The 18,070-nt window shown below is 42.2% G+C and overlaps 1 protein-coding gene across 2 annotated transcripts; it reads right to left on the bottom strand.

The window, feature by feature from the left end:
• Nucleotides 1-396: 396 nt before the first annotated feature.
• On the bottom strand, nucleotides 397-17,070 carry si:ch73-109i22.2 (uncharacterized). 2 transcript variants are annotated; one of them, XM_060904907.1, is made up of 9 exons: nucleotides 16,897-17,070; nucleotides 14,113-14,318; nucleotides 10,566-10,729; nucleotides 10,322-10,411; nucleotides 10,059-10,239; nucleotides 4,722-4,982; nucleotides 4,157-4,484; nucleotides 1,068-1,270; nucleotides 397-960 (listed from the first exon to the last, which is right to left on the bottom strand). In XM_060904907.1, exons 1-9 carry the CDS (start codon nucleotides 16,922-16,924, stop codon nucleotides 811-813), a joined length of 1,611 nt encoding a protein of 536 aa, XP_060760890.1. In that variant the 5' UTR covers nucleotides 16,925-17,070; the 3' UTR covers nucleotides 397-810. The 2 variants fall into 2 exon arrangements, with proteins under 2 accessions (XP_060760890.1, XP_060760891.1); XM_060904908.1 differs by having other exon boundaries at nucleotides 1,068-1,267; nucleotides 16,897-17,067.
• Between the last annotated feature and the right edge of the window lie 1,000 nt (nucleotides 17,071-18,070).

Raw genomic sequence — 18,070 nt, 5'->3', positions numbered from 1 at the left:
GGCACTCACTGTGAAAGAATTTTGTGAATATCTCCTTCCGTTTTCGTGTAAATCCCCGTTGTTTGGAGGGAGCGCACTGAGAAAATCCTGTGCTTTCTGTGTGACACTCTGCTCGCAGCGCGCGGGTTAGGGGAGGGGCTGCTCGCTCTCTCTCTCACTCTCTCTCTCACACACACACACACAGAAGGGACGGGCTGCTCGCGGGCTTCAGTCTGATTGATGTGTCAGTATCCAATCATTTTGAGGTGGTACCTCGATATGATTGGATAGCGTTTTTCCTTTATTTTACACTGTAGACTGGATTAAAATATTTCGTTTTGGGGTCAAACCTATTGTACTGCTTGCAACATGGGTGTGAGGAGCTTTTCAAGCAATATGGTAAAAAATACTCCTGAAAAAAATCTCATACCCCACCTTTAATGTTCCAACTGATTAATTCCATTGTATAGTAGATACAGTATAAATCCTCTTTATACACAGGTCTGTGTCAGAGACAGTGGTGAATCAGACTCGGCATGCTGTCAGTCCAAGAGATTAAAGTTCATACTGAATATTTTGTGCCACCAAACATGCTATCCAACCTTTGTCAACTATCAAAAAATAATAAAATATAAAAGAATGCTGAAGTGGCACCTGTGCAGGATAAGGTAAGCTTTGCAATGTACAGTACCATATGCATCACATGGAATGATTCCTGTAGGCTTTTGGTATCGGTATTTATCGCTTTCTGTGAGTAGCTGTCTTATCCAGTGTAAAACGGGTGTATTTGCTAGTAGAAAGGGTTAGATGTCAGCTGGTGGTGACCTGGAGTCAGCGTTTGGAGTTCGGAGGTGGTGGCAGTGGAGGTCTGGATTTCTTTGGCCTTTCTGGAATCTGTTCATATATGGAGAACTCGGAGTTTTGTGCCAGCGGCTGCGTGGATTGGAGGGGTGGATTCTTCATTGATGGAACACTGATATTCTGTGGAAAAATAGTTCAGTGATGGCGTTGGTCTGTTTTCTGGACTCGGTTTAAACCACTGGGTCTGAGTATTATTGTTTGTGTGAGATGACTAGGTGGAGTCATACCTGAGTACTGCTCTCGGGTCGTACTGGAGCATGGGCAGGTCTAGGGGCAAACCTTGGTGGCAGTCTCGGAACAGGTCTTGTGGAGGACGGGATAGAGGTAAGTGTTGTGCCGGCCCGGCGTGTCGGAGAAGCCGATATGGGGTCATCTCTGCTCTGCCCTTTAATGTTGACCTCTGAGTAGACATGATTGGCTGGGAAATCTGCTGGACACATCACAAACAGATGAGCTGTCCAAAATGAAGTCATCTAGTACTCACATGAGTTGACACAATCTTGAATTTTAGTTAAGGATTTTAACCAATCCACCTGGGCATGCAATTATAACTTAAGGTTAATTACACCATCTCATCTCATTATCTCTAGCCGCTTTATCCTGTTTTACAGGGTCGCAGGCAAGCTGGAGCCTATCCCAGCTGACTACAGGTGAAAGGCGGGGTACACCCTGGACAAGTCGCCAGGTCATCACAGGGCTGACACATAGACACAGACAACCATTCACACACTCATTCACACCTACGCTCAATTTAGAGTCACCAGTTAACCTAACCTGCATGTCTTTGGACTGTGGGGGAAACCGGAGCACCCGGAGGAAACCCACGCGGACACGGGGAGAACATGCAAACTCCGCACAGAAAGGCCCTCGCCGGCCACGGGGCTCGAACCCGGACCTTCTTGCTGTGAGGTAACAGTGCTAACCACCGTGCCGCCCTACACCAACTCTTTAGTAATAAACAGTAGTTAAAGAACCCTTTATGATGAGAACTCGCCCAGCTTAACTTGAGTTATACCACAGCACTGAAGGTGCTGATTATGTTTCAGGTTTATATTAAAAGTAGACGGCCTTTCAGTTTCATAAAATCAGTGAAATTTAGTTCCCTCTGAAATGTGGTCATTGTGATGTATATTTCTGTAATATCTAACAAAACAAAACCCAGACTGTTCTGTGGCTGGGAAGTTATTTAATTTGAGGGGATTCCTGAGCAAATAACGTGCATGAAATCGCTCGCTTCGTGCAGTCAAGCAGACAGAGGAAGGCCGTGTGCACATGTGCAGGTTTACTTTGACCGCGCATTGACGGTTCCATCATTCTGTCGCTAAATGAATAGTTGACCACACCGAGGTGCTCGCTGAGCGCAGATATTTATTAGTTTGGTCCTGCGTTTCTTTTGCAACATAACATTGTCTCGCTTTCCGTTACTGTAGTGAGTCTTTCACGTTTCATTCGCACACTCACGTCCTCCATTTTTCACTCCTGTTTCAAGTTTGTATCCCACAATGCCTTGCGAGAATGGGGGAAAAAACCCACCACGTGATGCATGACATAGTATTTTGTATTGCGTCATGGTGAAGCAGGAAAAAATAGCGGAGAATTTTGGGTCATGTGGCCCTAAATTCATTAATTGTTCTATTTTTAAAAACCTAATAAAATTGGAAGTCTGTGATTCGAATTCAGTGGCTTTCAGGCCACTAAACAAAAATAATTGGGTGTTGGGGAAAATTCTTTTTATGACCTAAACTTGAAAAATCTGGAAGGTAGTACAGCTTTAATACAGTCCTTCTAATATGTTGTTGTTGTTTTTCTATCATAACAGCTTGTTCACAGGGACTTGTACTGTATATCATGGGAAATTGTTCAGGATGGAGGACTGAGAGAATGATCTAAACTAAGTAGTGTAAAGGAACTAGTCTTCAGGATATTCCACAACATGAAATGTAACTATAAACGTATAAAACATGTCTCGTTCATTTAATATGTTAAAAAAATGCAATTGCTGGTAAATTTGTTGTGGTGCTGTTACAAGACTTTGGGCTGATCACTGGTTGAAGAATTTCCTAAAGCAACACATCATTGTGTGATTCTCCTTATTTATACATCAAGCTTTGAAACTGTAACAGTACATATAAAATAATTGCAGTTTATTTAATGCACTTGCACACGTAGCCATAGCTTCACTAGTTAATGGTACTCGACTACTCAAGGTGTAACGATTCGTTTTTTTCACGATTCGATTCGAATCATAATTTTGACCACCTGATTTGATTTGAATCACGATTCACATTTTTTGTCTATTTTATAACTGATGCAAATCATTGTCAATATTCTGTTAACTGTCAGCCTAGAAATGTAGAGCAATAAAAAAAAAAGTCGTGTTGCCTTTGTAGTCTTTATTCAGACTCCAGTCACTCCACTGACTTTGTATGTAACTCTGAATGCATCACAGTTCAGTCATTTTTGGCATGATTTTTCAAACCGCAAAACACTAAGAAATAAAAAAAAAAAAAAAAAAACCTTCATGACTTTTGTCTCAATCTTTTAAAACACAAAAATACAATCATGTGTTAAAGTGAACACCGCCTCTTGAGATGCAACATTTCAAGAGAATACATAAGGTACTGAGATTGTAAGAAATGCTGCCAAACTGGGCTTTTAAAAGCCAATGGCTTGAAGGATTCTGAGTCGTCCGCCATGTTGTTCACAAAGCAGCTTGTGAGATTGCTATAACAACCACAAGCATGGCTGCGCCCACGTACAGCTCTGGATACTGAATCGATTTTTGATATCAGAATTATGCTGTTTGTCGCAATTTGTAATGCATCTAGGGTTATCGGGATGAAATTAGGTATTGTTAGTGAATTGTCAGTGAATAATGATTCATCCATTATCTGTAGCCGCTTCTCCTGTCCTACAGGGTCGCAGGCAAGCTGGAGCCTATCCCAGCTGACTATGGGCGAGAAGCGGGGTAATGAATCATGATTCATTAAATTTTAATCGCTTTTTGAATCACGGATTGAAATGGATTGATAGATCGGGGATCGATTAATCATCACACCTCTATCGACAACCTTGAACATGGTTAGCTAGTTTCTAAACTAGCTACCCCATTTGGAAGGGGTGATGTGTGGTGTTTTAGGCCATACAGTCATGACTGGACCACCAAATAATTTGAAATTGACCAGGGTTTTTTCCCCCCTTTAGAAATTCTTTGGTTTAATCCTATACATAATCAAATGGATAGGCCAGCCCATTGTAAAAGCCACTATTATCATTATAACTCGTAATTCTCATCCATCTCCCTCCTCCTCCTCACCTGCATCCCTTGCATTTTCTCCATGCCTTCCAACTGCATAGAAATCAATCTGATCATCACGAGCACGTATGTGCAGAGCCTCTTCATAAGTATGCACAGGCTCCAGTTCCCAGTATTTCTGTTCTGCTACGGCTTCAGCGTTGGGGAACGTCTGGGAATCAGTGGCTGCCGATGCCCCCCATACGCTGGCATCAGGGTCATCAATGGAGGAAGGCTGTGCTGGCCGCTGGGGTTTGTTGACACGTGCGTAGGGGGCGTCCACAGGGTGGGCCACATCTCCTCCTGCACACATGTCTGCACTGCCAAACACAGGCTCTGGTGTGTCATTCTGAAAAGAAGAAATAGGTTTTGCATTCTGACTACCCAACCCAGCATGTAGAAGGAATTTGTGTGATGATATCTTAAATTTTGTAATAATTCTGTGTAGTCAGTGGCAGCTGATACAAATGATTCTTCCAAAAATAAAATCAATATAAGGTTTTGCTTTTGGCATTCACATCAGAATGTTTGCTCATGATAGATAGATAGATAGATAGATAGATTTTTGTGTATTGTAAAGTGATACCTCGATTTTCGTTTCTGTATCTTCTTGGACAAGTGGCTGCATGTCAGAAGCAGTCATGGATTCTGATATTGAGTGAGTCTTCCTCAGAGCTTTCCTGACCACAGCGTACTGTGCTGACTCTGGGACAACATGGACATCCTGTCCTGTGGAGCCTGTGGGAGGGTATTCTCTGCTAGCTGGTGGAGTGGCTACCGTTTCTTCCTCTCTTTCTGTGTTGTTTCTCACTTCGAGCTTTGCTTTATCCTGGCAGAGGTCATTAGGCTAGAAGAGGTAGTACAGGAAGTTAAGCTGAGTATATTTTACTTTGCATCAAATAAATTGTTTTATTATTATTATAGACGTATAGTATCAGTAGCTTTGGGATGAAATACCTAATCAGAAAATATGACACAAGAGATCTATGTAAAGGACAAATGCTAATTGTACAAATATTATAAATAGACAGGGCACTATGTCATGTCGGCTGTCCATTGCTAGCGATGATGACTGCTTCATTAGGATGCGCAGATGGGCCATGAGGCCCACACCAGAGCGACAGAGTCATCCACAGTGGTGCATGAATGAGCCTATCTGCTCTTTGAACGAAGCGCCTTGCACAGACAAGCGATGTTGTGCCCCCGTCGTGTTGTCTCTCCAGACTTGATGCCAAGTGGTGCACAAAAGTGCCACAGACCTGACAAGTATGGAAGTTGCCCTGCAGTGACAACTGCCTTGCTGAATGATGCCATCTATTGGCCATTTGAGTGGCTCTTCCGCATGCCATCTGGTGGTGTACCATTGACCCTGTTGGGTTCATCTGCCACATTACACCGAAAAGTGCCCTGCTGCCAGCGCCTTATTGGTGATGTACTATTTAACCCATAGCTGGAACCCAGGCAGGTGCTACCACTCCGGGTCAGAGCAGACCTGGGAGCAATGGTGATTAAGGGGTAATGCCACGTTCCCCAATAATCAAGTCCTCCCCAACCTGAAACTCACCACTGGTTGCAGTTTAAAGTCATACCCAGACAGGGCACTATAGAGTATGCATGTCTCACTCTCCTGCAAAAGATTACTAGCCGGGCAGAACCTCAGTAGGATCACAGTGATCAATTCAAGTGCACTGTAGATGTGACATTTTTAGAAGTGCCAAATTTGCAAGGAAATTGTTGAAGGCAGAGGGGGAAAAAAATTTGACCACAAAAATCCTAGCATATATCTGTGGACACTCACACTTAGGAAATGCTTATTGTCAGGGTTGTGGTGGGTCCAGAACCTAGGGCGAGAACACTAGGTGTGATGTAGCAATGCACCCTGGATTTGATGCCAGTCTCTTGCAGCACACGCTTTTTCATATCACAGCCAGTCCATGTACTGTCATATTTTGGAAATTGGAGGAAACCAGAGAACCCAGAAGAAACCAACACGGACATTGGAATAACATGAGAGTCTTCATTAACGATAACCTAATTCTGGACTGAATCTTGGACCCTGGAGCTCCATTCATTATCTATACCACTTATCCTTCAGGGTCATGGGGGACGCTGGAGCTAATCCTAGTTGACACTGTGCAAGAGGCAGGGTACATCCTACCAGGTTGCCAGTTTATCGCAGGGCTAACACAGAGATGAACATTCATTCACATTCACACTTATGGACAATTTAGAGTAGCCAGTTGACCCAATCCACATGTCTTTAGACTGTGGGAGGAAACCCGCACAGGGAGAACATGCAAACTCCATACAGAAAGGCCCCAGTTGGATGCAAGGTTCAAACCTAGAAGCTTCTTGCTGTGAGGGGACAGTGTTAAGCACTGCACCACTGCGCCGCCCACCTGCTGCACCACCGTGGTAATTTATTTATTTTTCCCAGATGTGCAACAAATAACAGTAAGAATACAGCAAAGTAATAGTCCAGTGTGATTGCTACTTAACAATAAGCAGTGCCTGAAATTTTTTTTTTAACTGACCAAAGAGACTGTAGCCCTGTCTTCTTGGTTGGTTAATTAGCAGATCAAAGTTCACTTTAATAATGCCAAAAATAACTGCTAACAGAAGCAAATGTGTCTTTCACATCCGGCATCTTTTCTCATTTGGTGAACTGGCTGAACACTAAAAAACCCTAGATGCTGTGTCCTCTGTACACTCTGCTCACTCAAGATCATGTCACCAAGCCACATCATTAAGTTTGCTGACAACACCACTGTTGAGAGGCTCATCACCAGCAACGATGAGATGACTTACAGACAGGAAATGAGAGAGCTTGAGGTCTGGTGCAAGGACAATTTCAGAAGGACTCAAGTATCTCACACTCCTCTACACAATGGTGGTGTGGCAGTAGAAACGGACAGAAATGGTCTTTTCATGGTCCATCAACACCTGGTCATGAATGAAGAAGGCACAACAAAACCTCTACTTCCTAAGAAAAGGGATGAGGACTGGCATGCACATGACCATCCTTGCCTGCTCCTACAGGTGGGTCTTAGAGAGCATCCTGACCTGTAGGATCACTGTCTGGTAAGAAAATTTCTCCATCTCCAACAGAAAAGCACTGCATCGGGTGGTGAAGACTGGTCAGTCCATTACTGGGTCATGTTTGCCTTTCACTGTGGACCTCTACACTAAATGATGTATAATGAACACCTGCAACATCAAAAAGGATCCCTCTCGCACATAGCTAAACAGATTTGCCTGAAGGCCATTTCTTGACTGGACTTTTTCACCAGGTCATGTTAGATCATGTTAGATCAAGATCATGTCACCAAAAAGTGACCAACAAACTGTAGATATTGGCACATCTGTATTTGTAATTGCTTACTTTCTTCAGATGACCCAAGCAAGGGTGGGGTTTTTTTGTTTTGTTTTAAATACACTTTTTTTTAGGAAAAGGCTACATTTGAACAGTGGTGGCTTCTCCATTGATGCAAGTGGGCAGAGAACCTTTTTTTAGTTGTCACATTTATAGTTCATATTGGCTGTTTTAGATTTCTTAATCGTCATACTCCTTGACAATTCCACACATTTTAAATGACCTCTATTTAGTAACCAACCATTTTATCTATGTTGCTATTTGACACACACAAACCTACTGATTTGCTCACTTTTGCACTACTGTTGGGCAGCATGAGCATTGTCCCACTTAACATCCAGAGAGTTCTTATTGCACCTAGTGGTCAAAATTGGAACTACAACAAGCAAAAAGTTAGCATTGTGCTATCGTCGTAAAACTTGAAAAGTATGCTCATCTGTGGCAATGGTTTATAATCTAATCTGCAAAGGGCCAGTGTGGTTTTCAGGTTTTTGTTACAATCAAGCAAGAGCCAAATCTGATTCCGCCTGTTTACTTATGCCGCTTTTCCACTACAAACGCGGCTGAGCCGTGCCGTGCCGAGTCGAGCTGAGTCGAGCTGAGCGGGGCTGTTGGAGTTGCATTTCGACTACAACCGCGCTGAACCGTGCTGGCTGGAAGTGGGTGGACACATTGGGTGGAGTTAGCGAAAGTGGGTGGACGTCATGTGATGCCGTTAAGCAGCGCAAACAGTGACATCAGTGACAGTGGCGGAACAAGTCAGAGCCGGGCCGGGGGCGGGGCAAATGACCGGGCATTTTATTAAAGCTTATCATAACATCATTTTAGGCTACAAAATGTCCGCAACTGCGGTGTTTACCAATTTCAACACTACGGGGTGCAACTATGTTATTTAGTACATCAAGTCCTTCAAACGAACATGTAACTCAGAAACAAAAAACATTAGGATACTGTACATGGCTCATAATAAAACATCAATAGCCTATACTGCGCATATTATTTGAAGGGCATACGAATGAGCGCTCAGAGGTTGCAACGCTGACAGGAAGAGTCAGAAATAAAAGGAGGGCGGTGCAAACCTCACTGAATGCACTGTGTTTACCAATTTCAACACTCCGGGGTGCAACTATGTTAGTTTGTACATTAAGTCCTTCAAACGAACATGTAACTCAGAAACAAAAAAAAACATTAGGCGACATACTGTACATGGCTCATAATAAAACATCAATAGCCTACTGCGCGCATTATTTGAAGGGCATACGGCGAGCCTTGCGCTCCGCGAACTCGTGCACGATGCTCTGTATGTCACTGATTCAGTGATCTTTTCAGTGGTAGTCTCACGACCCGAATAGTAAACAATAAACATGGAGGACATGGAGTCGTTAGTGTTGCTGGTCTTGGTGCTGTGGCTTGTTGTCACCGACAACGCCAACAGATACTGGCAAGAGCGTATAGATGAGGCGAGGCGCATAAGGCTTCAGAAATTCTCGTAATTCATAATTATTCTTCTTCCGGGTTTGCGGTGTTTACAGATCCCAGCGCGCTCGCGGGGCGTGTGTGGGCATGTGAGGACACGCCTCCTCACCAATCAGTGCACAGGGGAGTGTCTGCTCACGCCCCCAACCTCAGTCGGCACGGTTTGGCTCGCTTCAGCCCCACTCCAAAACGGTGCGAGTTTTAGGGGCTAAGCAGGGCTGAAACGAGCTGAGTCGTGCTGGTTTTTGGTAGTCGAAACGCGAGCCGTGTCGGGCTGAAGTGAGCTGAAGCGAGCTGAAGTGAGCTGAAAAAGGGTAGTGGAAAAGGGCCATTAGTTGATCTTGGCTTTCAACAGGCTATCAGGTGTGGCTTCTGTTTAGCTGGAATGAAAACCTGAAACCATACTGGCCTGTTCTGGATAAGACTGGTGTCAGGAAAGGTAGGTAGAAGCAAATGCAGAATCTCTTTTTAATAAGCAAAAAATAACAAGCAAGATGATTACCATGAGCAAAACAAAACACTATGAGGCATGAATACAACAAAGGCTTGACAAAGAAGTGCACAAAACCCAAAACTTCAATAGTGTGACTAACAAGACACAATAAGGCACAGGTATAGGTGCTCAGTAGGGCTTGTGCCCGACTCCCATGATGAGCAGGGGCTGATGGGTAGCATAGTCCAGAGTCGTAATCTGGCACCAGTTTCAGCACTGAGATAACATCTGTTCTTTGTTCTGTTACTTGGCAAGACCTGGCACCTGGGGCACTATTTGTGAAGGGTGCTTGGACCCCACTGATCGCTGCTTGCGGCTATGTTTTATCTAGTCATTCTCAGATCACTGTGATTTAAGGTTTTTTATCATTCCAAAAAAAATTATATATTTTTCATATCCATTAGTGATTATTAAGCCACATCAGGCACATAAAGACAGTAGCATCATTCATCATAATCCACTTTCAGGCAAAAAGAAGAAAGAACTGTTGAGAAATTCAGTGTGAGGTATAAAGGTTAAATAATTGTAAATGGAAGATAGAGAGGATGTCTGTGTATTAGCATGTGTGGACAGAATCATACCTGCACACAAGGCACAGTGAGTGTTTCGTTAAAAGGCCCCACTGGATTGTGGGTATAGTAGTTTATCAGTTCCTCAAGACTGCAGTGCCTGCTGTTCTCGCCAGCTATGATGTATTGACCTTTCATCCCAGATGCATCGCGTTCTTCCTCTATGATGAAGTGACGGCACTTATCTGCACCTCTGGAATTGAATAACATTTGAATGTGCGTAATTGTGTGCACATATGTAGCTGCAAAGGATATGCTTTCATATGGGTGCATACCTATAAGAGAGCACAAAGCCAACCTTCGACTCACTGAGCCTCAACAGGAAACAGCCCTGCTGCTTATCCTGCAGTAGCTGCTCTGCTTCCCTGAGAAAGACAAAGAAATAAAAAGAGCATCTATGCAGTAGTTTAAAATAGGACATCTGACATAAGGTGCTAAATGTGGTTGGATGCCTGCACCTGTAGTAGCTGTGGCATTCATGCTTTGAAAGAGTGTGTGTGTTAGAGAGAGAGAGAGAACCTTCGTGTGGCAAAGCCATGGAGCCAGCAGGGCATGGGTTTTGACAGCCGAGGCAGCTGCGTTCTCTGAAACCACAGCAGATTATGAGCCTGCAGAGATGGAGTTTGAGCATCCAGGGGCCCTGTAGGGTTTAGCACCTGAGATGGAGCGATTCGCTTCCGTTCCTGAGACACACACACACACACCCCACTTATTCCACACCATTGACTTGGAGTTTTGGCTTACAATGGATTTTTTTTGCTAAATATCTCAGTTTTATTTGTACTGTTGACTAGGCCAACCTGCTTTGCTGAAATAGCTAGCAAATCTAGTTGCTCTTGTGCATCCTGGATGTTATTTTCTAGCAAGATGATGTCATCTGCATATTCCATGTCACCAAGCTTCACTTGTAATTTCCACTTGGATCTTCTAGACATGAAGGTGAAGCCATGAGCTTTTGCTTTGCTCTACTTAAGAATAAAGTCAAGGGCCACAACAAACAGGAAGGATGCCAAAGTGTCCCCTTGTAGAACTTCAGTAGTTACACTAAACTCCGAAGACATCTCACCATTAACCATCTCATCTCATCTCATTATCTCTAGCCGCTTTATCCTTCTACAGGGTCGCAGGCAAGCTGGAGCCTATCCCAGCTGACTACGGGTGAAAAGTGGGGTACACTCTGGACAAGTCGCCAGGTCATCACAGGGCTGACACATAGACACAGACAACCATTCACACTCTCATTCACACCTACGGTCAATTTAGAGTCACCAGTTAACCTAACCTGCATGTCTTTGGACTGTGGGGGAAACTGGAGCACCCGGAGGAAACCCACGCGGACACGGGGAGAACATGCAAACTCCGCACAGAAAGGCCCTCGCCGGCCACGGGGCTCGAACCCAGACCTTCTTGCTGTGAGGCAACAGCGCTAACCACTACACCACCGTGCCACCCCACCATTAACCATGACGAAGCTTTTAGAGTCCCTATACAGAGCATCAGTAGACTGATGAGTACAGCATAGGCTTGAAAAATCATGAGCATTATATTTCTGTCCACACTATCGAAAGCTTTTTGAAGTCCACGAATGTCATGATAAGAGGAAGATTTTTGTCTGCTGCACCCTCTATGATCCTCCTCAGAATATGTACCGTATGTGCTCTGACCAACCTCTAGATTGTCGGACCCTGCTTGCTTGACTCTAAGTATATTATTGCGTGGTTCACGGATTTGACTGAAGAGCATTTTGTTATATAATTTGACTGCAACAGAAGTCAGGCCCGTGATGTCAAAGCCCAGACCTCAGTCCAGTAGAAAGAGAGCGCAGCTAGACTTGCGAATTACCATTCACAATTGTTTGATTTGTTGACTTCTAAGAAAAATAGACAAAAGGGCAAAAACATACAGTGAAGTATTCACAGGTATATACTTGGCCAAATGTGTTTCTACAAAGTCTTCACTTGGTCGGGGGAAGGGATGTGAATCCACTCATCCGTCCGTCCATTATCTATGCCGCTTATCTGTCAAGGTTGCCGGAGAAGCTAGAGCCAATCCCAGCTGACTTCAGGCGAGAGGCGGGGTACACCCTGGGCAGGTTGCCAACTATCACAGATTGGTATGACAGATTGTGCTGGGGGCGGTGTGGTGGTGTAGTGGTTAGCACTATCGCCTCACAGCAAGATGGTTCTGGGTTTGAGCCCAGTGGCCGACAGGGGCCTTTCTGTGTGGAGTTTGCATGTTCTCCCCGTGTCTGCATAGGTTTCCCCACAGTCCAAAGACATGCAGGTTAGGCTAATTGGTGGCTCTAAATTGACCGTAGGTGTGAATGTGAGTGTGAATGGTTGTTTGTCTCTATGTGTCAGCCCTGTGATGACCTGGCAACTTGTCCAGGGTGTACTCCGCCTCTCACTCATAGTCAGCTGGGATAGGCTCTAGCTTGCCTGTGACCCTGCACAGGATAAGCGGTTATGTATAATGGATGGATGGAGATTGTGCTGGGTATGAATCACTTCAGGTGTTTGTTTGTCAAAATGTTTTTTTTTATGTACCCTTTTCTCTGCTTTGACATGATGGACTATTTTGCACAGATTCGTGATCTAAAATTCCAATTAAATCCATTTCAATTCTACTGGAAATGGAAAAGGCAAAGGGGGTCAATACTTATGCAGAGTTCTGTATTGAAAGAACAACAAACTAATTTCCCTTATCATGTGTGAAATCAAAGACAGATGACTTGACCTTAGCTAGATCTTCTCTACCTGAGAAATCGTAAATATATTCATTTTAACAAGGGGTGGCTGGTGTCAGTGGACTGGCAATGCTTCGTCTTTCAAATCTGCCTTTCAAAGATAAATTGACATGAATATAAGGTTTTGTTTTTGATATATCTACTTCAGATTATTTGCTGTTAACAGATGTCTTATTGGAGAACATTTTGGACTTCTGTAGAAACAAACACAACAGCACCATTAATGGTCAGCTATCATCAAGACTTGGGATAATGCTGCATTTGACCAAAGGCCCCAACTTGTAATTTTCTGTCTTCTAACTGGCGAGAAAAAAAAAATGCTCCCTCAACCTAGTAGGAATTCCTACTTGGAAACTCATAACCACTAGTTCAGCAAGTGATGTCAAGTCATCATGGCTGCTCATAGCATCAACAGGAAACAAAATAGTACCTTTCACCTTTAAATGAGTTATACTGCATATACTAGTATTTCCTTTTTCTCGATCAACATACAGACATATTGTTAAATCTACAGTATAACACTGACTATACATTTTGCTGTTCTGAGGGGGTAAATATACATCACTCATTACAGTTAGCTAGCTAGCTTGTTGCTAGCAAAGCATGCTTGCTTGGCATCAATGGGTTTCCCCCCCACTTTGTAGCTTCCAAGGTATATCAAATGCAGCAAGATTTCTTCCATCCATCCATCCATCCATCCAGCCATCATTTGTAACTGCTTATCCTGTGCAGGGTCACGGGCAAGCTGGAGCCTATTCCAACTGACTATGGGCGAGAGACAGGGTACACCCTGGACAAGTTGCCAGGTCATCACAGGGTTGACATATAGAGACAAACAACCATTCATACCTACGGTCAATTTAGAGCCACCAATTAACCTAACCTGCATGTCTTTGGACTGTGGGGGAAACCGGAGCACCTGGAAGAAACTCATGCAGACACAGGGAGAACATGCAAACTCCACACAGAAAGGCCCCCGTCAGCGACTGGGCTCGAACCCAGAACCTTCTTGCTGTGAGGTAACAGGGCTAACCACTACACCACCAAGTGTAATTTTATTTAGCATATGAGTGATGCTTAAATCAGATATTTCTGCATTTGAGGTTGATATACTGCATTTCAATCCATTTTTCGACACATCCATGACACATCATCAGCAGTGATTGTAAAAATGCAACCTGAAATAGTTTCATTGCTGAGCTAATGACAGCTAGGAAGTAACTGGGAATAAATATAACCATCATACTTACTCCCATTGAAACTGCTCTAAATTAAGATTATTAAGGTAATTCAGGTACCAAATGATTGGGTAGCAGTTACCTCATTCTCCTTCTGATCGGCCTGGCTGTGTGATTGTCCTGATCCCGGCTGCGTGTCGGGATGGTATTTGATGCTGCGTCTGGGTTTGATTGGAGGCTTTCGGATAGTGGATGGAGCTTCTGGAGCAGTAGATGGCCCAGGCATGGGTTTTGACTGAAGGACTGGGAGAGAGCTGATTCGCTCTTCCCTCTGACGAGATTCCTCGTCTATTCACAAATGGTTCAAATCAAATTTAATTAAATTGCATTTTTTTTCAATTACAATAATATTGAACAATGAGTAGAGTAGGGTGCTATTTAATTGCCATTTTTAAACTGGCTTTTTTCAAAAAAAAAAAAAATCAGTCACATTTTGTATTGTCTTTTGAAAGCACTTTGGTAATACACTATGTACAGTACCAGTCAAAAGTTTGTACACCCCAACTCATTCACAGATTTTTCTGTATTTTTACTCTTTTCTACATTGTAGCACAACACTGAAAACATCAAAACTATTAAATAACATATGGAACATCTATGGAATTATGTGGTAAATAAAATGTGTGGGAAAAAACAAAATATGTTTCATATTTTAGATTCTTCAAAATATCTAGCGTTTACCTTGATGATGCTTTACGCTCTATTGGCATTATCTTAACCAGCTTCATGAGGTCGTCACCTGGAACGCTTTTCAATTAACAGGTGCCTCGTCAAAAAGTAATTCGTGGACAAGTTTCTTGCTTTCTTAATGCGTTTGAGATCAAACAGTAAATAGTAAATAATAAAGATACATTTAATAATAAATAGCGCTATTCGACAACTGTAGTAATCCATATTATGTCAAGAACCGCTCAACTAAGTAAAGAGAAACAACATCCATCATTACTTTAAGACATGAAATGTGTTTTAATTAATAAAAATAAAGAAAAAAATTAATTAGAAGGTGTGTCCAAACTTTTGAATGGTACTGTATATACAATAAACAGGTTTAGAAAAGTCTTGTGAGCTACAGATAATTTCTAACATTCTTTATAAGTAATGATAAGAATTTATATCCAGAAAACATACAGTAAAGGTGCTAGAGTTATAAATTTAAATAGCTAAAGTATTTGGTAAGATTTGAAATGAGGCACCTGCCAATAATCAATTATATTATTTCTCACAATATAAATCCACATAATATTTTTGATCAAAGCCATTTCACGTCCCCATGTTCCCTTCAGTAAGACGTTTTCTTATGTACACAGAACGTTTGGGCCGGACGTTTGCATTTCCAAAATAAAGGACAATGTCAGTGCAGCTGTCTTGTAAAGTTCCTTATTTTGTTCTAATTTGACAGCAAAACAAAGTATCCTTCACTGGCCTGATGAAACGCTGCCCACAGAAACATATAATAATCTCCATGACTGTGATATAAGGTAAGTATTGTGACAGAACTTTATTGGCACATGCCTTTTTATAGCACTCATAGTTCATAGTAACATATTATTTATTAACACATGCCTTTTCAAAGTATTGCACTATCAGTTTTGAGTTAAAAAAAAATTATAGTTTCTGAAACGGAAGGTAGAAATTTTGATAAGACTCTATATATAGACAGTCTGGAAAGAGTCAACAAACCATTTCAAAACCACCTACAACCTGTCTCGTGACTGCAATAAGCCAGCATATATCTGATTTAAACTAGAAGGGCACTTGGTAGAGTGCATACTTCCGCCAAGACACATATTTGGATTTGCATCAAAATTGTTCCTTGGCTAATGGCTCACCTTTCCTCAAAATTTCATCAAAATCTGTTCACTACTTTCTAAGTTACGTTGGAAACAGACAAACAAACAGAGGCGAAAACATAACCTCCTCCAACGAAGTTGGTGGAGGTAATAAAATGATAATAGTTTCTGGATGTTGGTGTTTAGTAGACATTCCATACACACTTTATATACTATAACTTGTTTTTGTTTTGTTTCACATAATTCGGATGGAATTTCAAATTCAGTTCATGTCGACTGTTGATTCAATTACAGTACATTGCTGAAAGACGAACTGATTGCACTTCATTTCACTGAATAGACAGTTTGTAGCATGGATAAAGTAGACATACATGCAGCTTTGTAAAATGATTTTAGCAAGCTAAGGAATTATTGTAAGTTTTTGGCAGAAAAAAAAAATTCAATTGATTATTAAAATCTATCTCGAACCCATATTCAGTAATAATCTCTTGCACCAGTCTGTAAACTTTTCCATCTGTTTAGTTTGAAACTGCATCCATACATCTCTTTAGAGTGATGTCTTGATTTTTCTCTGCTTTTAAACTGACATATATATTCACACATGACCTGAATCTCAAAATGGCCTGCAGAGCGGAAATGTTGAACCTTTCTTTAACCGCAGTGATGTTACATATACAGTATACTAAAACCCCCCATATTTTTATCAAAATGTAATCAACTATTATACCATTTCCTGTTATTAACAAAATGATTCTGGATGCATGAAGTACTGGATGTGTAAATGATTACATTACATTGCATTACAGTGCTTAACAGACTTTAATGTTATGCTAATTACTTAATGTTGATGCTGAACAGAAGAAAAAATGAGTACTGCAGTACTGAATGGTATAACATGACTTACAATACAGTAATGCTGTCACTGTCAAGAAAATGAAACGTCTTAGAGAATGGTGGCAAAACACACACAATGATGACAGAAAGTCCACGATGCTTGTGGAACGCTACTGAATTATAAGTACTGTGACTAGAGGTTTGTCTTCTGTTTAAAGAAATGAGAAGAAGAAGTGACTGACCTTTAATTTTTTGGTAGTCAAAGTCCATCTTCAGAGACAGGATGCTGGGGTATTGTCAACTCGGCAAGTGTTCATAAGTGGTTTTACGTCACTGAAACTGTGTGTGTGTGTGTGTGTGTGACGAGAGAGAGAGTGTGAGAGAGAGAAGGAAATAACCTGTGCTGTACTTCAAATCATACATTTTTTCACATTGCCAAATTATTAGACTGTACAGCCGTTTATGAACTACTGACATCTGCATAGAACCAAGAATGTGTTTCTGAGAAATAGAGAAAGTGAGAGAGAAAGAGAAAGAGAGGGAAAGACAGATAATGACAGTTTGTGTCCTTTAACAACCACACAGGAAGAGAAAGATGGTGAAAGCAGAGAACAATGAGAACAAGGGAAGAGAAGTGTGAAAAAGGCGTTTTCTCTAGTTTTACAGAAGAAAACTTCTAATTTATGGCATCTATGATATTTTTCATAATAAATCACTACATTATTGCATTAAGTGCAGTTTAGGTCAAAAGTTTACATCCCACTAAACTTAAGATATACAATCTCAGTTTTTCACAAGGGCAGCACGGTGGTGTAGTCAGCTGGGATAGGCTCCAGCTTGCTTGCGACCCTGTAGAACAGGATAAAGCGGCTAGAGATGATGAGATGAGTTTTTCACAACGCCACATATTTTATGTTACCATACACAGTATTTCTTTTGGCAAGTCAAATAGGGTGTCGTCTTTGTTCCATGATCAGAGTTCATTTTAAAACGATATAGCTTTAATTCACTAAATCAGAATTTCAGCCAGTCAAATGTTTACATCCTGTCTCTTTAAACAGTCTGGAAGATTCCAGAAATTTATGTAATGACTTCTTCTGAGGGCGGCACGGTGGTGTAGTGGTTAGCACTGTCGCCTCACAGCAAGAAGGTCCGGGTTCGAGCCCCGTGGCCGGCAAGGGCCTTTCTGTGGGGAGTTTGCATGTTCTCCCCGTGTCTGCGTGGGTTTCCTCCGGGTGCTCCGGTTTCCTCCACAGTCCAAAGACATGCAGGTTAGGTTAACTGGTGACTCTAAATTGACCGTAGGTGTGAATGTGAGTGTGAATGGTTGTCTGTGTCTATGTGTCAGCCCTGTGATGACCTGGCGACTTGTCCAGGGTGTACCCCGCCTTTCGCCCGTAGTCAGCTGGGATAGGC

Source organism: Neoarius graeffei, chromosome 22 (assembly GCF_027579695.1).
Source record: "Neoarius graeffei isolate fNeoGra1 chromosome 22, fNeoGra1.pri, whole genome shotgun sequence".
Lineage (NCBI taxonomy): Eukaryota > Metazoa > Chordata > Actinopteri > Siluriformes > Ariidae > Neoarius > Neoarius graeffei.
Note: the sequence above shows the minus strand (reverse complement) of the source record. Positions and strands in the feature narration are given on the sequence as shown.